The 25,366-nt window shown below is 49.4% G+C and overlaps 2 protein-coding genes across 10 annotated transcripts in view; both read right to left on the minus strand.

Annotated features, from left to right (window-relative positions):
• Nucleotides 1–851: 851 nt before the first annotated feature.
• On the minus strand, nucleotides 852–9,351 carry NME4 (NME/NM23 nucleoside diphosphate kinase 4). 3 transcript variants are annotated; one of them, XR_015946879.1, is made up of 5 exons: nucleotides 9,203–9,351; nucleotides 5,760–5,890; nucleotides 5,260–5,361; nucleotides 3,274–4,065; nucleotides 852–2,056 (listed from the first exon to the last, which is right to left on the minus strand). XR_015946879.1 is itself a non-coding variant. In XM_060282472.2 (5 exons), the coding sequence occupies exons 1-5, from the start codon at nucleotides 9,336–9,338 to the stop codon at nucleotides 1,839–1,841; spliced, it is 603 nt and encodes a 200-aa protein (XP_060138455.1). In that variant the 5' UTR covers nucleotides 9,339–9,351; the 3' UTR covers nucleotides 852–1,838. The 3 variants fall into 3 exon arrangements, 2 of the variants coding, with proteins under 2 accessions (XP_060138455.1, XP_060138454.1); XM_060282472.2 differs by having other exon boundaries at nucleotides 852–1,959; nucleotides 3,890–4,002; XM_060282471.2 differs by having other exon boundaries at nucleotides 852–1,959; nucleotides 3,890–4,065.
• A 5,601-nt stretch (nucleotides 9,352–14,952) lies between these two features.
• XPO6 (exportin 6) overlaps nucleotides 14,953–25,366 on the minus strand; it is a 55,528-nt gene continuing 45,114 nt past the window's right edge. For all 7 annotated transcript variants that reach the window (XM_088657101.1, XM_060282470.2, XM_060282469.2 and 4 more), the window contains 7 exons: nucleotides 24,333–24,488; nucleotides 22,088–22,202; nucleotides 21,693–21,864; nucleotides 20,911–21,072; nucleotides 19,506–19,604; nucleotides 17,129–17,359; nucleotides 14,953–15,677 (listed from right to left, as the gene is read on the minus strand). In XM_088657101.1, the coding sequence (XP_088513227.1) occupies nucleotides 15,576–15,677; nucleotides 17,129–17,359; nucleotides 19,506–19,604; nucleotides 20,911–21,072; nucleotides 21,693–21,864; nucleotides 22,088–22,202; nucleotides 24,333–24,488 (1,037 nt within the window). In that variant the 3' untranslated portion in view covers nucleotides 14,953–15,575. The remainder of the gene's footprint in view (nucleotides 15,678–17,128; nucleotides 17,360–19,505; nucleotides 19,605–20,910; nucleotides 21,073–21,692; nucleotides 21,865–22,087; nucleotides 22,203–24,332; nucleotides 24,489–25,366) is intronic.

Below are 25,366 nucleotides of genomic sequence, written 5' to 3' on the forward strand. Positions count from 1 at the left end.
CCCACAAAAGCGTATGGTTTGCTCCGGAGAATTGGGCCAAGTTCAGTGCCCTCAGAATCTATGCTAAAGTTCACCACTAACCACAAGGCAGCAGCTTCTGCTGACAAAGTAGTGCCCCCCTCTCACCTACTTCTGGGCTTTAAGATCTTCACATGGCTAGCAACTTGCCTTGTGCAGATGTCATAGGATGCCAAATCCCCAACAAAGGAGGCCCCCTAAAGCACACGTTTTCATGAGGCAAAGAATGCCTGCTTGAATACAAACTCTGTAAGATTTGCGTCATTCTAGTCCTTGCACCAGACGGAAGCTCACACAAAATCACCTAAGTCTGTTAAAGTCCTGCTTGGGAAAACAGCAGCCGTTATTCAAGTTTTCCTGTTGCAATTGACCCATGTTATCCAGCGCAGAAGCTAGCAAAGCCTCTGGAATCTAGGTGCTTTTCCGCTGGGGGTGTGCCCTTTATTGCTGTGACCTAAACAGAAGTGTTTGGGCCAAGGAAGCAACATTTCTGCCTTCCTCACTCTCCCCGTGACAATTGATGTCAATAGGAATGAGTTACAAGACTCACAATAGGGCCAAGGCCATAATTTTCTCTGGCACAACTAGGGTACCCACAAACCCTAGGAGACAAGTCTTCTGTTTGAAGAACTATCCAATATAAAGAAAAGCATAAGAAGGGTCCTTGAAGGTGCCCATCAATATTTAAGCACATGAAGAAAAGGCTAAGCAGGCACACAGGGTCGCAGTCCTCCCCCTGCTGAAAGCTTTTCCATTTAAAGTACGGTATAGGACTTCTTTCTCCATTGTGTGCACATACTATTTGGCATATGCAAATTGCATGCAAATCTGTCTCCTTTGGCAGCCTTTTGTGGTGATGCTTGTTTTTATTTCATAAAGCTGATACACAACTTGACTGTAAAAAACAAACACAGTTTTTACAGAAAGAATAAAATAATGAAATGATCAGGTTTGTTTTTTTTTAAAAAAAAGGTAAGACCCCTTTAAAACATTAAACAAAATAATTACAATCAACAAGAAGCTAAAAACCAGACTGAAACACATGTCTGGATAGCCTTACCTAAACAATGTTTATAGCAGGTGCTGGAAAAATACAGCAAAGACGCCTGCCTGATATCAACAGGCAGAGAGCTTCAAAGTTGCTGCCATGTTAAAAGATTGATTTCTTACCAACGCAGAACAGGTATGTGTAACCTGTACCAGTTGGGCATATTGAAGTGGTAAATGGGGCATATATCAGGTGAGGCAATCTGCTACCTAGTTCCTGCGGTGTTGAGGTGCAAAAGACACCATCTTTACCTAAATCATATTTTCCTGCATTCTTCTCTTACAAGGCTGTCCATTCACAATCAGGTGGCCACTCGCACATCACCTTAAAAACAGGAGCAAAAAATGGCTAGCTTCGTTAATGTAGAGATGCAATCAGAGAAAGGGATTACAAGTTGATGGCAGGCCCAAACACAAGACTTCCAATTTCCAGACAGAAAGAACAGAACCAGGTTTGTAGAAATAGTTTGGGTTTTTTTTTAATGCAAGACCCGTATTCCATGACTTGTCTGCCACGGATGTAAATCTGTCCAATCAAGTAGCACTGTGGTGCACGAGGCAGAGAGCAAGGTGTGGCCTGTGCAAAGGGGTGCCTGCTCCTTCCCTCCCTCCCGAGGAAAGCCAAAGTGGTTGAAGTGCAAGAATCCCACCCTCCTCCAAACACACACCATCAAAGCCTGTGGCACACAGGCTGGAACGTGGATCGCTTCAGAAAGGCAGTCAATGGGCAGAGGTAGTAGGCCCCGTGCTGGGGTGTGGACCAAGCCAGGCTCTCAGTGTTCATACAGGATTTTCTGATCGCAACAATCCCAGTCTATCAGCTCGTTGCTGCGAAACCAAAGGCTGATCTCTCTCTGGGCCGTCTCCAGGGAGTCGCTGGCGTGGACAACGTTCCTGTTCACGGGGGAAACCTCACAATGAGGGCATAGCATAGGTTAAGGTTCTATCTATCCTACAGCTGTGGGTGGCGCTGTGGTCTAATCCACAGAGCCTAGGGCTTGCCGATCAGAAGGTCGGCGGTTCGAATCCCTGCGACGGGTGAGCTCCCATTGTTCAGTCTCAGCTCCTGCCTACCTAGCAGTTCGAAAGCACGTCAAGTGCAAGTAGATAAATAGGTACTGCTCCGGCGGGTAGGTAAAAGGCGTTTCTGTGCACAGCTCCGGTTCGCCAGATGCCGCTTAGTCATGCTGGCCACATGACCCGGAAGCTGTCTGCGGACAAACGCCGGCTCCCTTGGCCAATAACGTGAGATGAGCGCCGCAACCCCAGAGTGTTCCGCAACTGGACCTAATGGTCAGGGGTACCTTTACCTTTTATCCCACAGCTACAAAAACAACCTACCCAATTTTATATCCCCTTTAACAGTCACCAAAGAAGCTACTTCCACCAAAGAAGTTGTAGCTGGATGAGGGGGACCAAGAACTCTTTTTTGAATTTCTACAGAATTCCTGAGAAGGAACAGCTGGGTCTGTCTACAGCATCTTGAGCTATCCTTACCTCGGGCTGAGTCAAGAAGCCACTCTGATGCAGTAAAATGATGGAACAAGAGTTTCCCTGGACAGAACCTCCAGAGGCAAAGGGAACGTTCCAGGGGGCAATCTGATATCTAATACAGTATCTGTTTTAGGCATGAAGGAGGACTTTTAGGACGTTCACTCAAAACAAAAATAAGGAAAGAACGCGCACATTGGGGAACAAAGGTTCAGCCCAGTCTACTCTTGCTCTGCTAGATTTCTGTTAGGAAGGACATTTAAAAAACCGCAAGGGAAAATTAAAACTTGATTCCCACAACACCCCCCACCCCCAAATCTGTAGTTCTAGCTAGCATAGGCCATTTTGTCATTTTATTCCACTGTAAATGTAAAGGGTAAAGATAAAGGGAACCCTGATCATTAGGTCCAGTCGCGGACGACTCTGGGGTTGCGGCGCTCATCTCACTTTACTGGCCGAGGGAGCCGGCATACAGCTTCCGGGTCATGTGGCCAACATGACTAAGCTGCTTCTGGCGATCCAGAGCAGCACGCGGAAACGCCGTTTACCTTCCCGCCAGAGCGGTACCTATATATCTACTTGCACTTTGACCTGCTTTTGAACTGCTCGGTTGGCAGGAGCTGGGACCGAGCAACAGGAGCTCACCCCATCACGGGGATTCAAACCGCCGACCTTCTGATCAGCAAGCCCTAGGCTCTGTGGTTTTACCCACAGCACCTAGATCACCACAAACTAAGGGAAGAGGATTTTTAAGCACACGCATAGAAAAGTGAAATGTAATATAATGGAAAAATGAGAAAGCAAAGAAAAATCACACAACACGATGCATCAGAACTAACACTGACATTTCAATATCTTGATTGGTTCATCTTTCCCCTTCCCCTATTATTCATACATAGCAGTGTTGAACACTGGTTTCATTTGACCCAGAAAGCTCATTTTCCATACTGGCCCTCTCAGATAACTACATAATGGCAGGAGGAACGATTCTGCAGTGTACTTAAATGAATGGTTCACCAGACCGGGAAACGGGACTTAACCAAAAGAGTCAGCGTTTTGTATTTTTCATGGGTAACCATGCCAGAGACTCCTGCCAGTTTGAAGCTAGAAGCACCAGCAAGTCAAGACCGGCCTGGTCAGAGCTCAGTAACAGAGCACCTGCCTCGCATGTAGAACATCCCAGCTCCCATCTCCAGCCAGAGCTGAGACTTCCTGCCCGAAAAACCTGGACAGCCACTGCCAGTCCGTGTTAACAATACAGAGCTAGATGGACTCATGGTCTAATGTGCAGAACAGCTTCCTGTATTTCCTGCTATTTTGATCCCACTCATACCTGCTGACATGGACGCTGAAGTCTCCCCGGATGGTGCCTGCCTTGGCTTCCGTGGGATTTGTCTCCCCCACCATAGCCCTGGAGGTTTTGACAACGTTGTAGCCTTCCCAGACCTGAAGCAGGACACCATAGAAAAAAAGGGCAAAGACCAGTGGTTCTGACATTCCTGCTAACAGCTAAACAAGACAATATGTCTCTATCAGTGCCTTTCATTAAGTACACAGAGGTGCTCTCCCAACCAACATCACAGATGGGGTGCTTAGAAGGATGGGGTGGGGGCTTTAATGCATTGCAGTTGGCTATGGGCCTGGTTTGGACCACAGGGCCCAACCTGGCAATTTGCAGCGGGGGGCGGGGGCGGGCAATCTTCTGCTTCACAGGAGCTTCCCCTCACCCTTATGCCTTATACCTATGCAAAACAGTTCTTCCCATATCCAAGATACGAGCATCCTCAAAGCAGTACCCAGATTTGGCTTTGCATCCCACAATGCTAGTGGCGAACCTACATTTCTGGGGTCCTGGAAATTGAATTGCCATTGGGGGGGGGGGGCTGTGCAACCTGCAATGAGGTCTGGGTAACCCTTCTTTGGTGGGGCTGTTCCACGACAGATCACAACGTGAAAAGCAATTAACTATTACATCTCCAGCGTCATAACTTTTATATGCCTGTTGTCTTTGTCCATGGAGTTTTCTTGGCAGGGATACTGGAGTGGCTTGTCAGTTCCTTCTCCAGGTGGATCACGTTTAGTCAAAACTCTCCACTATGACCTGTCCATCTTGGGTGGCCTGCATGACATAGCTCATAGCTTCTCTGAGTTATTCAAGCCCCTTCGCCACGACAAGGCATTGATCCATGAAGGGGACGACAGAGGACGAGATGGTTGGACAGTGTTCTCGAAGCTACGAACATGAGTTTGACCAAACTGCGGGAGGCAGTGCAAGACAGGAGTGCCTGGCGTGCTCTGGTCCATGGGGTCACAAAGAGTCGGACACGACTAAACAACATTACATCTCAGTTTTCGATTGAAATTGCTGTACTGTGTCACTGGTGCGATTTAAACATTGTAAGCGACATGGACTAAAGTCGCTTCTGGGACCCCTCGGGGATTAGGGCTCGGAAGTTTAAGCGTCATTCGTTTCGCAGTAGATCTGCCCCTGCACAATGGCTAAATGTTCTCCTTCCTCTATCAGAGGCAGCATGCCTCCGAAGGACATTTGCTGAGCATCACCAGAGTTACACTCAGAGGTCCCATTGGTCTGCTCCCCATTGGAGCTTCTGGTTGGCCAAGGTGAGAAGAGGATGCTGGACTAGATAAGCCTCTGGGTATTGGTGAGAGGGGATGGGGGACGGGGAAGAGAGACTGTCTTACCATGGCAACCACAGGCCCCGAGGTCATGTACTTGATCAGCTCGTGATAGAATGGCTTTCGGCGCAGTTCGTGGTAGTGTTCTGCCAGGATGCCTTCATTAGCCTGCCAAAACAAAGGGGCATCTGATGTTCAAATGGGCAGAACCTCCATCCTATGAGACCCCGAGGCACGCTCCCGTGTTGGCATGGGTAGACTGTCTTTGGGTCCAAGGGATTCGGGCTTTTGTGGGTTCATGAACCTCTTGCCCCAGATGTGCACCTTGAGGAAGGGCTACCTGTCTGTGTCTTCTACCTTGTTGAAGGTGGCTGATGATTAACATTTAGATCCCCGGGAGGGATTGAAACTTCCCTCCCCACCCCACCCTGGAACAAGGCTGTGGGTCATGGATAACTCTCCTCTTATTGGCTGAACTCTACAGAAACAGGAAGGAGCACTCCAACCTACCCCAATGTTTCCTGGCAAGCCTTGATTTCCCCCATTTCAGCACCCAATGAGCGTACCTGGAGCAACTTGAGGCCCACAAGCTTGAACCCGCGTTTCTCAAAGCGTTTGATCACATCCCCCACCAGCCTCCTCTGCACCCCATCTGGCTTCACGGCTATCAGTGTGCGTTCCTGCAGCCCAGGGACACCTATTGGGCAAAGAAAGGGTGGTTAGAGCCAGAGATCATGGCTGTGATGAGTGGGAACTGCAACAAAGAGTTGCAGCGTACAGTGCTCCTGTTCAGTGTTGCAGGAGCCAGCCAGCCAGGCCTCCTTTCAGAGTACTCTTTCATCCTCCCTATCCCCCCTGGTTTTCTGTATGTAGGTTGTTTCCCTGGGCTTCAATTCAAACCTTTTGGAGTCCTAAGTTTAAGATGACAGGGCACCAGATCTCGAGGTGATTCATCCGAGTTCCCCAATTTTGAGATGGCACTAAATTTCACTACAATTTCCACCTGTTTAGGGCTGTGGCTGAATTTGCCATCGGCTGAGGATGATATACATTAGAACAGTGTTTCTCAACCAGTGTGCCTCCAGATGTTTTGGGACTACAACTCCCATCATTCCTGACCACTGGTCTTGCTAGCTAGGGATGATGGGAGTTGTAGTCCCAAAACATCTGGAGGAACACTGGTTGAGAAACACTGCATTAGAACACTGTTCTATTTCTGAATGAGTTCTGCAACAGTTCCCCCTCCATTTAGCCAAAGTAGTAAAAAAAATAGAATATGGTAGAAATTGTGATAAACGCACAGAAAGCAGCCAATTTTGCTCTGGCGGTAGCAAAATGTGCCGCGCTTACTCTGACCCTCAGATAGTAGACTGCAAGCTGTCAAAACTAATGTTGCTGTTTTACAATGTTTGCTTTTTAAAAGTATTTGCCTGTATAGAGATGCTGGGTTGTTTTGTAGGCACGATGGCTGGCAAATCAATCTGAACATCCCTAAAAGTGAAGGCAGTAAGGAAGCATTATTGGAGGGGCAATGGAAAGCTCAGCCCTCTTTTCCACTAGATGCTCCCTCTCCCGCAAAATTTTGGGAATACAGTACAGCAAAAAGCCTTTGATGCCCAGTGGTGGGTAGCCACCTAGCCCCTTTCCCAGAGGGCTTTGCTTCCTGCAGGAGGAAAGTTACAGCCCTGAAAAGCAAGCAGGCTGATTAGTCACTGGGGACCTACCTAAAAGCAGGTGGATAGGATTGCAGCCTCAAGGTGCCAGCAGGGGGCAGCAGGAGGGGCGGATGGGCATATTTTAAGCTAATACAGTGGTACCTCAGTTTAAGTACACAATTGGTTCTGGAAGTCCGTGCTTAACCTGAAGCGTACTTAACCTGAAGCGAACTTTCCCACTGAAAGTAATGGAAAGTGGATTAATCCATTCCAGACGGGTCCGCGGAGTACTCAACCTGCAGCGTACTTAACCCAAAGTATGAGTGTAATTGGTTCTGGAAGTCCGTACTTAACCTGAAACGTACTTAACCTGAAGCGAACTTTCCCATTGAAAGTAATGGAAAGCGGATTAATCTGTTCCAGACGGGTCCGCGGAGTACTTAAACTGAAAGTACTCAAACCGAAGCGTACTTAAACTGAGGTATGACTGTAATACCTAGCATTCGTATCATGTAGTTAAGTGCGCCAAGCACCTCCTATACATTAAAGATAGGATGTTACATTTAAAGCCAAAGCTGCCTTCTGTGCCAGGAATCCCAGCTGCAGTTGACGCAGTGGGGTCGACTGGTCCACAAAAGCTCTATGTCACAATGAATCTGCTAATTAGTCTCTGAGGACGCCACTGCCAGGAATCTCTTCTGGGGCATTTGCTATAATAAGCTAAAGTGTCTCCTTCTCGGGAAGTCACATACACTGACTGTGCAATCCTTACAACAGTCCTGTACGGTAGGCCAGTTAAGAGTCCTTTCAGCTCTAACCAAGCTCCTTTAACATAAGGTTACCAGACGTCTCAATTTCCCAGGGAGTCTCTGGATTCACAAATCAGCCCCCTGAAAAAATCCATCTGTTTAACAGGAAGTTAAAAAGTGTCCCCGGATTCATTGAAAAAAAAAATCTGGTAACCTTACTTTAACATGTAGTAATCTCATTATCTGGGGGGAAGAAAGGGACTATTTTTTTTGTTGTTTTCAAAAGGAGAGTGTGATGTAATTCAAGGGCTCTGTTTTCCAGAGAGAAGAAAAAGTAGCAGCTATCCTCTTCAACTACGAAGGTCAGTTATGCTGCTCTCTGGGGACGAGGGATCCAAAAGCCAAAGCAGGGGGCCACCTTTATTGGGAACAACTGAATCATCGCCAAGTAGCAAGACAGCATTCTCCAGCACACTTCTCGAAAGCAAGAGTGGGGTGAGACAAACAGCTAGATAGGAAGTTTGAAGCCCCAAGTTGGCATTTTATGTACTGATCTTTAAATACAGAAGTGTGGGCCTGGTAATGTTGACCTCTGGTCAGCCCTGCTAGCCAGTGTGTCAAGGAGAGGGAATTAGGAATTATCACTGCCCACAGATAGATTTTCTTCCAACCTGGTGTGTGGATACTAGTTTGCATGGTAAAACCATCTTAGCCTGAAAGAGAGATGAGCGCTGCAACTGCATAGTCGCCTTTGACTGGAATTAACCGCCATGGGGTCCTTTACCTTTACCTTTTTTACTAGTTTGCATGCTAAAAAAGGGAACAAGAGCAGCATCTGACCACCACCCTGGGAGCCAAGGCCAACACAGGGGCATGGAAAAGTAGGGCTGGAACTCCCAGCTCTTCACAGTCTCAAGGCAGAGGGAACTTCACCACAGCTACATCCCCAGAGGATGCTAAGCTGTGCCAACAGAATTCAGAAAGATTCCTGAATTGCAGGGAGTTGGATTAGATGATCCTCCTGGTCCCTTCCAACTCTATGATTCTAGGATGCACTTGGAACAGGTCACCCCGCCTCTAGTTTGCACAGCCCAAGGAAATGCCAAGCCAGATCTCATAACAGCCCCCCAAGCCAAGCTAGCAAGTACGGTACTAGCTTGGGTGGGTAAGCAAAGAAAAAGTGCCAAGGGGTACAAGTCTTACGATTCCTTCCAGGAATACCCAACTCCTCATAGTTGCGTGCAACCAGGGAGTGCCCTGCTGTGTCTCTCTAGGAGTATCGCATGATGGAGAGATAGGACTGTGCCGGACTCCGGCTTGGCCAATTGTCAGGGACCGTGGGAACGGGAAGGGTTGCGGACTGAAGAGAGTCGGTGTGTGCGCGTGCGCGCGCGCGCGCGCGTGTGACTGTGTGGAAGGGCCCGGGCCCGGCGATGGCTGACTTGGATTTGCCGGCCGGAGTCACCACAAGGCGAGGGCGCAAGTTGCGCGCCCATCCTGGGGGCAGGGAGGCGCTTCGCGGGCGAGTTGTTCTGCAGCCCCTCGCCCGAAGGAAAAGAGCGGAGGCAGGAGCCCACCCCGAGGGCGCTTCGCCCCGCAACTCACCCGCGCTGTACAGCCGCCCCCCGGGGAGGCGATCGCAGGGCAGAGCCCCCAACGCCCCGAGGCTGCCCGCGCCCCGCTGCCCCGACGGCAGCAACAGGCGGCAGCTCCGGCCCACGCAGCGCTGCAGGAAGCCCATGGCGGCTCGCCCCGCAGAAGGGGGCCGGCCCGGACGGGTTTATAGACGAGGGCTTGGGGGTGGGAGAAAGCCCGGCTGCGGGGTTGCTGCTCCCCCACCCCCACCCGCCGGTCCGCCCCCAGGCCAGGCCGAGCAAGGCGGCCCCCCCGGGGGGGAGGCGTGGGAACGAGGAGGATCAAGTTACAGGGAGGCGGCCCCCTTAAAGAGACCCGCAGCCCCCCACCCCGGGGGCGGGCGGCGCGCTTCTTTCGGCCGCCTCGTCGGCTAACAGGATTTGCAGCAACTTTCGGCTCCGGAAGCTGGGGGCGCCCATTGCTGATGGGCCGGACGAGCAGAGACAACGAGGGTGGGCGCACTTACCTGATCTTGGGGTGCCGCCCGTAGCTGCTTCCGCCGGCAAGGAAGGATCAGGGAAGGCAGGCGTGGGGGGAGAGAGGAAAAGCTGGTTGAGTGCTCCTAGGCAGGAATGGGTGGGTTTAGTTTAGTAACAAGTTTAGTTTATTGTTACGGTTCTCGACCAGCATACACATATATACGTAAAACAATCCAAAATACAATCTAAAATATAAGCAATAAATATAAACCACTTTAACCATTATAAAAAATTATTAGATTAAAGAAGTTATCACTACTTGGGAGGGTACAGCAAATGGGTGGGGTTTTTTTGGGGGGGGGGCAAAGCAGCCGTTTCTGAAACAGCAAAAGGGGGATAGGAAGTTGTTTTATGAAGCAAAGCAAGCTCAGACCATTTGACCATCTACTAAGTGGGTACTTTAGCGGGGGCTAAAATACTTCCACATTAGCTGCAACACGCATCAATCCAATAAAACGCATCAATCCAATAAAAATATGTCCCAGAGGCGAGCACACCTCACTGCAACAATTGGGTGCACCTTGCCTGCCCCTTCCCTTCCTCCGTTCCCCGGGATTAGATTGTAAGCTCCTAGCAGCAGGGACCCGTGCTCTATTTGGTAAAGCACAAAACACACTCTGTAACGCCAGCCTCCAGCAATTTGGCACCCACCCAGGTGTTTCGTGCTGCAGCTTCCAAGCTGGCTGTGGCTGATGATATTTCTAGTCCAGAACAGCCAGAGGAAGAGGAGGAGGAGGAGAAGAGGAAGAGGAAGAGGAGGAGGAGGAGGAGGAGGAGGAGGAGGAGGAGAAGAAGAAGAAGAAGAAGAAGAAGAAGAAGAAGAAGAAGAAGAAGAAGAAGAAGAAGAAGAAGAAGAAGAAGAAGAAGAAGAAGAAGAAGAAGAAGAAGAAGAAGAAGAAGAAGAAGAAGAAGAAGAAGAGGAAGGAGGGGGAGTTTGGATTTGATATCCCGCTTTATCACTACCCTAAGGAGTCTCAAAGCAGTTAACATTCTCCTTTTCCTTCCTCTCCTACAACAAACACTCTGTGAGGTGAGTGAGGCTGAGAGACGTCAGAGAAGTGTGACTAACCCAAGGTCACCCAGCAGCTGCATGTGGAGGAGTGGGGAATCAAACCCGGTTCACCAGATTATGAGTCCACCACTCTTAAGCACTACACCACACTGGCCACCAGGTTGACAAAGACCGATATCAAAACAAACAGCAACAAGAAGTTACTAAAGGGATAAAGCGATGGGCTATGGGAGTTGCTCTCTAACACAGTTGAAACGTTCTTAGTTTATGGGATGGGTTCCTGTAGCAAATAATTAACATTGGTCTTTATAACACCAAGATATACTGCTCTACTTCAGTACATGCTTGGAGTATTAGAACAGTAGTTCACATGCTTTCCCCCCTACGGAGCAGTTGAAAATTGCTGAGGGACTTGAAAGACCAATTGATTTTTGTGCAAGTTGTGGCCTCAAAAATCTGTGTGGCCAATTGCTACATTCAGTGCAGATTTTTTAATATATAAAAAACCTCTGCCTTTAGAAGTGTCTCCCTCATCCTGAGAGCGGATCGTCATCCAGTGATGAACAAGGAGGGAGGGAGGGAGGCTGGATTCATGGGTGCTGTTGGCGATCTTGCAGATAATATACAGAACATCTAATTAGAGGAGATTAAGAGGAAACACGAGGCCCCGTTTGGAGAGGGGCCACCCTCCCTTCTGTCAATACAGCTGCAGCCAAATACTCGCAACTCGTGGAAAAATAGGGGAATTTATAGACTTTAGAGAAACTTTGCCCTTTAAGCTGAGGTTGTGTCCAAAAACAAGCTATATTTTCCTTGGCAAAACAAACCATTATGTAGCTGGTATCACTGGCCTTCCTAGGTGCCTTCTTCATTAGCATTCCACCCTTTAAGTGGTGAAAGGTGCTGCCTGATCACAACATTCAGTCCTATATTTCTCCCTGGACTTGAACCAAATTGGCTGAAATACTTCCCTAAAACACAGGCCGGCAACTACCAGCCCCTGGGCCAAACGAGGCCCTGCAGGTGTTGCCAAACGCTGCTCCAGCTGCCAGCCAGATGGAGAACCTGTGCAGGGGAAATAAAATGCTGGACTTAAGCCTAGGAAAACCTAGAAGGGCATTTCATTTACCATTCCCTGCTCAGAAGTCTTCCGGATGCCAACCATGTATTAAAATCACAAGTGCTTTTTCCCCATAAGCAGGAGCTATGTTGTCTAGGACCATCTTCGTACTTGTCCCCATCCCACCCCTGTTGTTCCAACAACCCTGAACTGGCTCCAATTCAGAAGGCAAACAGCGCTCTTGTACCTGCTGGAAGTTCGTAGCTCCCAGAACAGTGACCCCAGAAAAATATTGGCAGAAGCATCAAGGACAGAGGGTTGTTTTCCCCCTACCCCACAACTGAACGAGCCCTGCTTAGTTCTCTTCTCCTCGTTCCCAATCCTAACCTTCGATTCTCCAGATGTTGTGCCACGTGGATCCATCAACCTTTTAAATGCCATGGACAGGTTTAGACTGGGCACCAGGAAGGAGCCATGTGATGAGCGCTGGGGCACCAGTAGGTTGTATAGAGGGGCATTGGAATCTTCAATGCTAGGAGCTTTTGAGAGCAAACTAGACATGCATTTGGTCCAACTAAATGCAGGTGGACTCAATGTCCAAGGCAGATAACCACTCTTGACCTTTAAAGCTCCTCCGAGTTTTGCCCCCCTTCCTGCCAAATAAGACCAGTTCACAACCTTTTCTCTTCCAGCTCTACCAATATTCATTCAGCTGACCAAATATGGTCATTTCAGGGGAACAACCCTGACTCCCTTGCTATTCCTCATGCATGGAACTCTTCAACCCAAAAGGTCCACAACACAGCCTCCCCTTTCAGATCCCTCCTTAAAAGTCCACCTCACCCACGAGCCCTTTGATTTGAACCCACAACGTTCTGCCCCCAAAGACCTGCCTAGCATCAACTGAACTGCAATGGCTTTTGGGAACAAACCTGCCAACTCTTCTGCCTCATGGGCAAACATCCAAACGGCATTCATGAAGAGGAGCTGTGGTGGGGTTGCTCACTTCTGAGGAGCCTCAAGCACTGCAATTCCCAGTTTGTGGAAAAGAAGCTGGTGTGCTTGCCTGCTTGAAGGCTATCGGGCCATGGCTATTGTCTGAAAGCATATGAGATGTAGCAACTGCGCTGGAAGCTAAATTGAGTCTTATGATTTGGTCAGTTCCTAGTCAGATGACTGCTTGGGAACAATCTGCAGTCCACCCTGAGCACCATGATGGAAGAAAGACTATTGTTGCAGACCATCTGCTTTGAATGCAGAAGGTCCCAGGTTCAACCCTTAGCATCTCCAGGTAGCGCTACCTATCTGAAACCCTGGAGAGCAGCTGCCCATCAGTGTAGACCAGGGGTCCCCTCCAAATGTTTTGGCCTACAACTCCCATGATCCCTAGCTAACAGGACCAGTGGTCAGGGATGGCGGGGATTGTAGTCCAAAACATCTGGAGGGCCGAAATTTGGGGATGCCTGGTGTAGACACTACTGAGCTAGGTGGACCAATGAACCAGAGCTTCCTACGTTCCTAAAATCAAGCAAGCTTCACATTGGAAGAGTATGTGCTCTGGGGAAATGGGACAACCAGTTGTTCTTAGCAGCAAGATTTGAGCATCTTCCAAAACTATGACCACTGACCCATTGATCTGGACAGAGAAAACATGCACTTTCACTCTGGGTAAACATAGTGAGCAATGCTTTCACAAGGATGCTGACCCCCTGAGCAGGCCAGGGACAGGTGGAGTGTCACTGTGGCCGAAATCAAACAAGACAAACAAGACTTGTCTATTAGCAGGCACAGTTTTTAACGTGTCATCATCCAGCTCCCAGCCACGGCTCCTCCCTCCGATGATAGTAGCCATAGTGAATTCTGAACAACCATTCTGGCCAGGGGTGGTGGTGGAAGCAGAAGATCCAGCCTCCTCTAAACAGCGGCTTCTGTTTTAATGCAGTGTTTTCATTGATGCTTCTCTCACGCAAGCCTCTTTTGGGAGTGCTAGCCTCAAAGCCAGTATAGAAACATCTTGAATGGAATGAAGACCCAGCAAGCCACAAAGTACAATGGCAAGGAAAGACTGGATATCTGAAGAAGTTCCAGTTCATGGCATTCTGCTGGCAAAATTGCTCAGACCATGTGCCTGCAATTCGGCGAAGCACAACAGCAGGTTCTCATACAGTTATTGATATGTTTTTCTAAAGATTAAAGGGCCAGTATAATGTAATAATTAAAATGTGGGAGTGGGGCTAGGTGCTAGGTTCAGGTGCACACAGAGCCTAGAGTTCACAGGGGTCCACCTGAGGTTAGTCGCTCGCCTAACTTACCTCAAAAGGTTGTTGTGAATAATAAATTAAAGTAGCCCATGTAATGCCACCATGAGTCTCTTGGAAAAGCAGGCTTTGAGCAGATATGAAAAACCCTATAGAAGCATCATTATCTATCACTGAAAGTCATGTAGCAACCCATAGAGATCACTCTTCAGGAATGTGCACAGATCCAACTGCACAAGCTGAACGGGAGTCAACAGGGTTATGCAGCAGAAGGGAAAAAAAAAGCTAATTCTACTTTAGGTAACAGAAGTATAAGGTCCGGATTAAGGGAAGCAATAGTCCTGCTCTATTCTGCCTTGGTCAGACCACACCTAGAATACTGTGTCCAGTTCTGGGTGCCACAATTTAAAAAGGATGTTGCCAAGCTGTGTAGAGGAGGGCAACCAAGATGATCTGGAAACCAAGGAACAGTTGAGGGAATTGGGTATGGTTAGCCAAGCAAGGAGGAGACTGAGAGGAGATATGACAGCCATCTTCAAATATCCAAAGGGCTGTCACATGGAAGATGGAGCAAGCTTGTTTTCTCCTGCTCTGGAGGGTAGGACTCGAACCAATGGCTTCAAGTTACAAGAAAGGAGATTCCGACTCAACATCAGGAAGAACTTTCTAACAGTAGGAGCTGTTTGACAGTGGGATGGACTCCCTTGGGAGGTTGTAAGCAGGGGCTGGATGGCCATCTGACAGGGATGCTCTGGCAGAGACACCTGCATTGCAGGGGGTTGCACTAGCTGACCATTGGGTATCCCTTCCAGCTCTATGGTTCCATGAATTAGTCTGAAGCCCGGAGTCTATGCCCTCCCCAAGACTTCCCGAAAGGCCTTGAAGGTACCTAAATAGATCTCAAGCCCGTCTAAAACAACAAAGTAAGCACTTTTTTATTTTCATTAAGCACATTTTAGTATCACAATGGAATGATGAGAAAAAACTTTTCTTTAAAAAAACCCCCACGAAAACAGAGCTCTGTCTGTCTGTCCGTCTGTCTGTCTCCCCGCCGATGGCAGGGGAGGCTTCAAGGCAATTAAAAACAAAAAGTTGATGGGATGTTCCCCTCCCCAACAGCAAGGTGCAGGAGGGGAGGGACACAGGTGGAATGATGTGAAGGTGGGAACATCTGAAGTAGTCTTTGGCGTTTCTGCCTCATGATTGATGCACAAGACCAGTCACCGGAACCTGCAAATCTGCAAATGCCACAGTATTAAGACAAAAACATCCAGCTATAGAGGAACAGCCTGCAGATGGGCCTTGAGACACCCTGTAGGACACAGAGCTGCCACAGCTCAGCTGCGAGGAGGAGCTGGAAGGGGAATGGACAAGGTGGGGGCACAGCGTGCAGCTCTCCCAGGCACGGGGGCCCACGTGAGAGGTGCTTCTGCATCCAGCCGGCCTGGTGAGATCGGGGAGCGGAGGCAGCGGCAACACGAGGAGCACAGGTCCACTCTTGACAGGGATTCGAACTAGAGTCCAGTGCCGAGAACTATAGCTTCACAGTCCCGGGGGGCAAACTGTCGTTGCAGAGTCTGTAGTAGCGCAGGTCGTTGACCAGCCTGTGCACGTTCTGTGTAAATGAGGGCAGGTCCTGGAAAAGGGGTGGTGGGGAGACATGGGAGAGAAGAGACAGCCAACGGTTAGGACAACAACAGAAACAAGATTAACCAATCTTTCCCGTTCTTTGCCCCAAAGGAGTGTTGACACTAGGGAATGCAATGGCACCGACTTTGCCCAAGCACTTCCAAATATCTCCTGGCTCCATTTTCAACAATTTTATTCAGCAGATTTAAACTAGGTTGTGTGGGCGTGAGCATAGCTGCCAAGTTTTCCCTTTTCTCGCGAGGAAGCCTATTCAGCATAATGGAATTTCCCTTAAAAAAAGGGATAACTTGGCAGCTATGGGCGTGAGACGGCCTGAAATGTCACCATAAAGTCTTATGAAGGAAGAGCAGAGTTGTTATGGGAAATAGAAACCTTTGTAGTAAGCAGCCCTGAAACAAAAGCAATGTCACACACACACACACACACACACACACCCAGAAGCTGCCACAGTCAGGCCGTTGACCCTTTTTGCTCAGTACTGTCTGCACTGGCTGGCAGCAGCTTTCCAGGGTTTCAGGCAGGAGAAACTCTCTGCATGAAACCATGAGAAGGTGCAGTCTGATGGGACACACAGCTTTGAACAGAGTCCTGAACCAGCCATTACTCCGAGAGCTTCCCTTCCTCTTTGAGACCTCTTTAAATGTGTAGTGCAAATGGCACCTATCACCTTAAATAATCATGGCTTCCCCCAAAGGACCCTGGGAACTGTGCCTTGTTAAGGGGGCTGAGGGTTGTTAGGAGACCCCAATTCTCCTCAATCAATCCCTCTGCCCATGTAACTCTGGAAATTGTTGCTCTTTGAAGACCCTTTTTAAAAGTGAGGATGCTGGGGGCCTTCTGCATGCACACCATATGACCTTACGCTATGGGTCCTACTACCACAACATCAGGGCAAGGGGCAGGGCTGTAGCTCAGTGGCAGAGCCCATGCCTTGCCTACAGAAGGTTTCAAGCCCTGGTTATCTCCCATTCAAGAAGAATCAGGGTAGTTGTGGAGGACAAAGACCCTTGACAAAGATCCTGGAAAGCCACTGCCAGTCAGAGCCGATGATCCTGGGCTGGGTGGGGAAATACTCTTGAGCTACCCTACAGTCCAAGGGAAGGAAAATAACACGACAATGAAGGTTTTTTTCAGAGCTTGTGGTGGTAAATCAGACATGGCGGGAGAGGGCCAGAGGGGAGCTGACCACAACTTCACTTGGCGCGAAGGGTGGGTTCTACATCCTGCCTGTGGGGATCTGGCAGGCTACTGTAAGAAGATGATGCTGGTCTAGATGCCAAACCACTTTGGTCTGATTCAGTTTCAGGGTCCTTCTTATGTTCTCATTCAATAATAAAACGTTAGAGTTCAAGGAAGTTCTATTTGGGGCACGGTTGTGTGTGTTGTCAGTCTGTCCGTACAGAACAACCCCACCCGAAGGCTTCAAGCCAGCCTCACCCTGTCCATTTTGAAGTTCCTTCCAAGCACGTTTTTCTGGTTGGTGTCCACACCATCGCAGCTGGCCAAGAACCCCGGGAGAAAGGCTGAGTAGAAGCTATCAAAGTCCACGGAGGCCATGTTGTAGATGGCTATGCCAATTTCCTCTTGCAAGAGGTCGTGTGATTTATGGAACAGTACCTGAAGCAGGACATTCACAAACTGAAAAAGCATGGATGTCCGGAATATCTTCTGTGGGGAAAGAGAACAAGGGCATTCAGCAAGCTCCTGCGGTGCTCAGCAAAAACAGCAGCTCTGCGGGATCAGTGAAGCTGCAAGCTGCTCTGCAAATGGGGAAGCCTATTCTGCCCTCTACAGGACGATCTGATAGGCCTCGATTGGGTGGCTCATGGCAGCTGAATTATGCCACACCTCCAGGGTCCAGTGCAGGGTCCATTCACCTCCATGGATGCAGAGGTAAGTGAAAACCCTTGGCAACTTGGCATTCACCACTCCGCCAGCTGAACACACCTGCCCTAGCAAGCTTGCACAACATTTAAAATGGTTAGCTCTTGTGATAATGTGGCACTCACAATGAAAATGTGGGTAAAATCTGCTATGATTAAACAATGACAAAGCGTTCTGTCACAATGCCTATAGTGTGTCTAGGGGCCCCGTTTTCCAGGGTCTCTGACATGCTCATTCAATGTACCTGATCCTCTGCAAACTGTCCGCCACTGGGCATTTTGGGCAGTGGTTTTGGGAGCAGTGTATTCAACACAGGCATTAGAAAAAAGCTCTTCCCGTTTCCCTCTCCAAGTTGAAGGAGAATTAGTTTCCTTGTTCTGCCTGAGCGAGAGTCTTGTTCCTCTCTGCACAGGCCAATTAAATTTATGACACAAGCCAGGCCTACCGTGTTTCCCCTATTTTAAGACGTAGTCATTATATAAGCCATAGCAGGATTTTAAGCGTTTAGGAAATAAAAGCCATACCCTGAAAATAAGCCATACCTCCGAGGAGCGAGACCGCTGAGTGCCCCAGCCAGCCAGCGGGACCCAGCACGCTGGCCGCGGCAAGAGTATAGAAAAGCAGTGCCCCGAGCCTCTGGGAGCCGGCAAGAGCAGGAGGCGGCTTGCCAGGTCGGCATCCAGCAGTGCGCGCGGAGCACCCTGAGCCTCTGCGAGCAAGCCGCCGGTTCCAGTGGCGGGGCGGCAGGCCGCCTCGGGCAGGCAAAAAAAGAGAGGCCAGGCTGCTGGCTCGGGCGCGCGGAGCGCCCCGAGCCTCTGAGAGTCAGCAGGACGAGGAGGAGGCTTGCCGGGTCGTCGCCCAGCAGCGCGCGCGGAGCGCCCCGAGCCTCTGAGAGCCAGCAGGACGAGGAGGAGGCTTGCCGGGTCGTCGCCCAGCAGCGCGCGCGGAGCGCCCCGAGCCTCTGAGAGCCAGCAGGACGAGGAGGAGGCTTGCCGGGTCGTTGCCCAGCAGCGCGCACGGAGCGCCCCGAGCCTCTGAGAGCCAGCAGGACGAGGAGGAGGCTTGCCGGGTCGTCGCCCAGCAGCGCGCGCGGAGCGCCCCGAGCCTCTGAGAGCCAGCAGGACGAGGAGGAGGCTTGCCGGGTCGTCGCCCAGCAGCGCGCGCGAAGCGCCCCGAGCCTCTGGGATTGTTGTTGCTGCTGCTGGCTGCCGGAGGCTCGGGGCGCTCCGCGCGCGCTGCTGGGCAACGACCCGGCAAGCCTCCTCCTCGTCCTGCTGGCTCTCAGAGGCTCGGGGCGCTCCGCGCGCGCTGCTGGGCGACGACCCGGCAAGCCTCCTCCTCGTCCTGCTGGCTCTCAGAGGCTCGGGGCGCTCCGCGCGTGCTGCTGGGCGACGACCCGGCAAACCTCCTCCTCGTCCTGCTGGCTCTCAGAGGCTCGGGGCGCTCCGCGCGCGCTGCTAGGTCGACGACCCGGCAAGCCTCCTCCTCGTCCTGCTGGCTCTCAGAGGCTCGGAGCGCTCCGCAGCGCCGGACGAAGCACTGAGCCAGCGGCCTGCTGCCTTGGTGCCTGGACCCAGCTGCTGCTGCAGCGCCGCACAGAGCGCCCAGCAGCACCCCAGCCAGCTGCCTGGCCCCTCCGAGGAGGCCTTAAGGTACAAGACACCCCCTGAAAATAAGACACCGTGTGTTTTTTTGAGTAAAAAAAAGAATAAGACGGTGTCTTAAAAAGGGGGAAACACGGTATGCTCTTCCAACACGTAAGCAACAGCAACTCCAGCGAGGAGAGCACCCGAGTGTATGGACCACTAGGGGGCAATAAGCAGGAAGAACCAGAATTACTAGCCTTCTGAACTGTCCCTCTTCTGCCAGTGCTTTGTGTAAGCAAGATACAAACTATACTGTTGTATACATTGGAAAGTGGGGAGCTTACCTTGTGATACAGCTTCTGCTTTGTGTTCAGAGTCTCCAAATAGAACAAGTTCTGTTTAAAAAGGTGTATGTCAGGCTGCAGGAAGGACTGGCCAAATGCCTATGGAACAGGGGGGAAAGCCTATCAGGACATCAGACATTGAAGGAAGTAACCAGGACATCAGACATTGATGGAAGCTCTTTGAATAGCCATTGGACCAATGATAGGGAACCTGATATTGTCTAACCTCGAACATCCCTGCCCACTGGCCACACTGGTTGTGGCTGATGAGAGGAAGAGTCTTAGTTTGACCACATCTGGAGGGCTCCAGACCGGCTACCTCTGTATCGGACAGCAACCCTCGTGTCAGGGATGTTTTCTTGTTGTAAAATCTCACTTCCTTGAGACTGTCTCGCATCAAGTTATGAGTTGAAGCAGGAATGGTTGGGATTCAGTGGCCCTCCTCCAAACACAGACTGAGACTTTGAAGGAAACAGGGCCAGGGAAGGAGCTTTTCCTATTTCTCCTCAGAGCGCCTCAGGGAGTTAAACTAGAATTTGAGAATGGCTGAATAGACTAGAGACTGGACTTTGACCATGGCGGCAGCAGCAAGCAGACAACTCCCTAGCAGGATGCAGACATTCTGGGCCATGCAGAACATTCAGAGAGCGCTAAGCAGAAGTGCTTCTCCCAAACAGGATGAGCCAACTGGAATGCCAACAGCCAGAAGCACTTGGCTAGAATCAGCCATTACTGAGCTGTCAGCTTTTTAGCAATCTTCTGCTTACAAATTAACAGTGTTCAGCACTTGGAATGAGAAGGGAACCTGAGCAGGAGTTGCCTGGAATGGCCCCAAACACCAAATAACTAACAGGCTCTCAGTAGACAACAGAATTAGGAACAAGTGTGGGTACAGAAGGAACAGCAGTGTATTGAGAAGAAACTTCTCCAGTGGGTTCAGTGAATAACTCCAGGGTTCAGGTGAGGCCTCCACAACAGCTACTTGGTAAAGTAGATGCTAGAGATTTGCTTGAACATCCAGACCAAGGAGTTAACTTGCTTTTCTTAAAATAACACAGGCCGTTCCTATCACACCGCTCCACACCTCTAGGAAGTCACAAAGTTAAAATATGCAGTTGCACTAAGCACCGCCTCTTTTGAAAAGGTCTTGAGCCTTCAAAGTGTACAAAGAACACAATGCAAATCAAGTGGGCCCTTCTCTTAACGTGTCAGGACAGCATTTGGACTCATGGGAAAGCCAGGGACTGTTGCGTTCTTGCAGCTGGTAAGCCGTTTTAACCATTCTGCTGTATTGGAACAGAGCCCCATTTCACAGTGTTACCTGTTTCCTACAGTTGCCAGCCAGAAGCACCTGGGCCCCCACAAGCAAGGAAGCAACACCACCAGCCAACTCCCGTCCAGGTACCTGCATAATGGTGCTGAATTGTGCTTCGTTCTCCATCTGCTCGTCAGCTACGCCTCTCTGGACACTCGCCAGAATGCTGGACTTGAAGAAATATCGCCAGTTGTGATGAAGGACCCGGAAAAGCAGCTCAAACAGTTCAGCTTTCACATCGGGAGAGGATCGCTTGGGGACAAAGGGAAAGCACACAGGGAGTCACCACTCGCCCATCGCCAGAACGGATCTCATTACCAGCACAGCCCAATGCAGATGGTCAGAGAGGGAGGCGTTTGTTATGTAGCAGAAGAAGGCAGAAGTCATGGGTTGGCGCTGCAGTTGCACACCCTTTAAGCACTGCCCCTCTCGAAAATAAAATTTAAACGAAAGATGACCATCTGATTTTCAATCCATATTCCACCCAATGAAAGTTAAAGGCAGCTAGCTTATTTCCATGCAGTATCCTGTCCTCTTCTTTCCACAGGGAAGCAAAATAATAAACAGTGTCGTTGCTTTCCTGGCAATTTTAATTCCTGTGGATAGTTTGGCTGCTGCCTACCTCCTCCCTGCCATTGGTATTACGATGTGTGAACAAAGCACCCGAGGACAGATCACTTGGCAGTGTCTGAAAAATGGATCCTTTTTAAAGGAGTCCGTTTGTGCATTTGACTGTATACATCTGATACGGAGCAGCCCTAAGGGCTTCTCAGGGGTGTGGCTCCGCTGCTGTCCCACGATTCAGACCCTGCAAGAGCTTCTGCCTTGCCCCATCCCCTTCTGTCTCTCGCCCAGCCCCAGGATGGCCCTACCTCCGCCACGATTGGGTAGACTTGCTCCATGCAGAGTGAGATGATGTTGGGTAAGAAAGGCTTGAAGACTTGGCCTGGCTCTTGCACCACCACCTGAAGGATCCTCAGAAATTTCTCTACCACTCGGCACCCAGTGCTCCCGTCATGGAGGATGCTCTCGGCCAGCTGCTCTCTAGGGACACAACACAAAAAACAATTAAGCTTTCGGGAAGACTTGAGTCTAGCTGCAGAGCATTTGTTTACAGGGAACAAGTGCATGGGGAATTCCCTGTCCCCTCTGAAATCTGAGCTACGTAGCAGTCTCAAAAGCGAGCTCCATCCCATTATTACATATTCATGTTCTGTGTCAAAGTAACAGTAGCAAAAGATTAGCAACAGGAAGGTGAGCGGGTTACCTGGTGAACATGTTGAGGAATGTCTGTATGACCTGCTCGGTGAAAGGCACACCCATCTGCACCCTCAGCCCTTGAAAGAGGGTGAGGAAGAAGCTCAGCATTTCATCTGTTACATCTGGAGACGGGAAGGCGGAGGAGCCAAAAAGGAAAGCATTAACAAAAAAGCAATGTTTTGACAAGTGACTGTTCTTGGGCAGGAGCCACCTTTGCTATTTGACACTGGGACTGGCAAAGTGAATCCTCCCTTGGCACCTACGGCACAGCTAATGCCAAAGGCTTGACATCTTAGCCCTCCTTAACCAGCAGCTCCGTGAAATGGACAGCTAAGCAGCTGGTGAAAAGGCTCTTGAGTGTTATCAGTGTAATAACATGTACAGCCCCACAGTCAATGGCAAGGCACTGGATTAGTGCACAGAATGGTTTAGATTGAACTCTAGTGGCTGGCTGCGGAAATGCAGGACTGTAAAAAAAAATCTCTGACGTCTGACCCTAAAAATCACTCTCTCTCTCTTTGAATGATAAAAAACCCAATAAAATAAAATAAATACTTGAAATGAACAATAATCTCTAGCGAGCAACCATACTTAGTGTTACAGGTGTACACCTACTCAAAAAAGAAGTCATGCTGAACTCAGGGAGGGCTCACACCCATTACTCACTTTGACAGTTAAATTTTTGTCATGCTTACAGGCATTTGTGATTTTAGATGCTCTGCTCCTCTTGCAGGCTCACACCCTTGCTCTAGCTTGATTTTTGGCACCAATGTTGGACCACAGCTAAGGGTTGGATGTGAAGTTTTGTGTGACAGCAATTAACGTGCTCATTTTACTATATATAAAATTTCCATGTTCAGCCACTATGCAACATTTTATACACACTTCGGTTTTTGTACCTTTTGGTATAGTACTTCCATGCAGTAGCTGCTGCTTAGCTTGTTTTATTATCATTTTTAAATGTTATAACATTCAGATAAATAAAGCTATTTATTTGATGCTCATGTTATGTTTGAAATGATTGAATTTTGATTACTTTTGTAATGAAGCATTGTATTTGTATCTTTGTTACGCTGTGAGCTGCTTTCAGCATATTTATGTGGAAAAGCAACCTACAATTTTAAACAAATAAACAAATTACAAGTGGGCTATGGGTCATAATCTAGAGTTGTATCCTTGGGTTGCAATCCAACATGCTTTCTGTAGGTACTCAAGAAGAGGGCATGTGCCACCTGGAAACATACAGAGCTAAGTGCTAAGACTTAGCAATGCAGGATCAAAACTGAAGTTCTGGGCTTCAGCACCTCATGAGCAGTGGCATAGTAATGGGGGTGGGGTGGGGGGCGCGCTGCCTTGGGCAGCAGGCTGGGCTGGGGACAGCAGGCTGGACGGAGCTGGCCACCTCTGACGGCTGCCGCCCTCTTACATATGTAGTAGGAACATAGGAATCTGCCTTATACAGTGTCAGGCCAAGGCTGTTTTAAAGTTCAGAGGCATAAAATAATTTACACACAATATATTTTAGCTCTTTTTGCCTTTCTCCACCCGCATTATTGCCCCCTGGTGCCCTGGGCGACTGAGCAGGTGAGAGTTATTTCCCCACTTTAGTGATGGCCACCAGATAATAAAGATTCCTACTGGCTGAGACAAAGCAAGCATTACTCCAGAAAGAGCGGATCGTGACCAGTTGGGTTTAAGCTGGTAGAGCTAGAAAGTTGGATTCTTGGCTCCCCTGCACTACAAATTCCCAACTTTTACCTGGACAAAATATGATAAAGCATTTCTTGCTTGTAGCCATAGGCCATTGCATGTACAATAAAATACAAAAGAAGTAGCATAAGTAAATATAATCCCACTCAAAATGAAATGATAGTTAAAGTCAACTTAAAAACCATTTGGGGTTGCCCTTAATTTCTGCTTGCTTAAATTAACGAGTCACCTTTGTAAACCACCCACATTTGGTTCGAAAGCCTCATTCAGATTTTCTTCGCTGCATTGAAACCTGCTAGGACCTGTATTCGAATTGTTCCCTGTACATGGAAAAGATCAACGTTGGGACAGCCCAGTGGCATGCATAATGCCATCTTGATTCCTGATGAATATTCTCAGCACAAGTGTGGGCAGGTGGGGCAGGAATTAATGTGGCGCCGGCAGCGCCTGTACGACCATGCCAGCCCAATGGGACTCCTTGCCAAGTACAGGTGAGAGCTCCTGAACGACCCCCGCCAGGAAAGGCTGCCCTGTGGTTATACCTGACTGATGAATGAAAGCTGGGAAGAGGGCTAGCGAGACCTGCACAGACTCCTGTAGTGACTGGTAACAGAGCTGGCGGGACTTGGTGGCTTCCCCAGAGATGCTTTCCACGATATCTTCCAAGACGCTGAGAGTCTGATGGATAACTGTCTTGGCTGCAAAATCAAGAGAGGACATTAAAACCATCAGCCCAGGGCACCAGTGGGTGGTGAAAATAGATAAAAGTTAAGAGGTGGTAGCCTGAAATTCCCAAACCATTTGCCGTGAGAAAATGGCTAGGTTTTCCATAGGAAATTACAAAGTGTGGACCCAAGACACCCATCCCAGAGGTGCATCTCTGTAAGATTCCCTACTCTGTCCTTGCCTCTTCCTAAACAGCTTCTACTGAGAATGGGTCAGTCTGTCCTGTCTCTGAAGAGATGCAGCATAATGACCAGAGTTGTGCAGCCTGTCTGGACAAATCCAGGATCCCAAACGAAATGGGGCCAATCCAGGATTTGTCTAAGCAGCCCCAAACTGCTCCAGGGTGGATCCATCTGAAGTGATCCAGGGCTGCCAAATGAGGAAACAGCTGGTTGGTGGAAAAGGGAGGAGGAGGAAATGATGGTGGCAGAGAAATCACCTCCTTATTCCCTCTTCACACCGATCAAGTGTTTAATTAGGCTTTAAATCCCAGATTAAACATGCAGTTGCAAAAGTCTAAATCCTTTCCATCTCCCCCTCACCAACCACAGGTTGAATTAGGATTTAAAACCTTAATTGAAGTGCTGCACAAGTCTCCCCAATTGGGTTCTGGTGGCGACCCACCTGGGACCCAGGTGGCGCTGTGGTTAAACCACTGAGCCTAGGGCTTGCTGATCAGAAGGTCGGCGGCTCGAATCCCTGTGACGGGGTGAGCTCCCGTTGCTTGGTCCCAGCTCCTGCCAACCTAGCAGTTCGAAAGCACGTCAAAATGCAAGTAGATAAATAGGAACCGCTACAGCGGGAAGGTAAACGGCGTTTCCCTGTGCTGCTCTGGTTTGCCAGAAGCGGC

Source organism: Zootoca vivipara, chromosome 13 (assembly GCF_965207765.1).
Source record: "Zootoca vivipara chromosome 13, rZooViv2.hap1.1, whole genome shotgun sequence".
Classification (NCBI taxonomy): domain Eukaryota; kingdom Metazoa; phylum Chordata; class Lepidosauria; order Squamata; family Lacertidae; genus Zootoca; species Zootoca vivipara.

Coding starts and splice junctions, on each gene's coding strand:
- NME4 (XM_060282471.2), bottom strand. CDS start 9,338: ATGGGCTTCCTGCAGCGCTGCGTGGGCCGGAGCTGCCGCCTGTTGCTG. Junction 5,891..9,202: donor GGGGCGGCTGTACAGCGCGG/GTGAGTTGCGGG, acceptor TTTGCCCAATAG/GTGTCCCTGGGCTGCAGGAA. Junction 1,960..3,889: donor TTCAGCGTCCATGTCAGCAG/GTATGAGTGGGA, acceptor CCCCGTGAACAG/GAACGTTGTCCACGCCAGCG.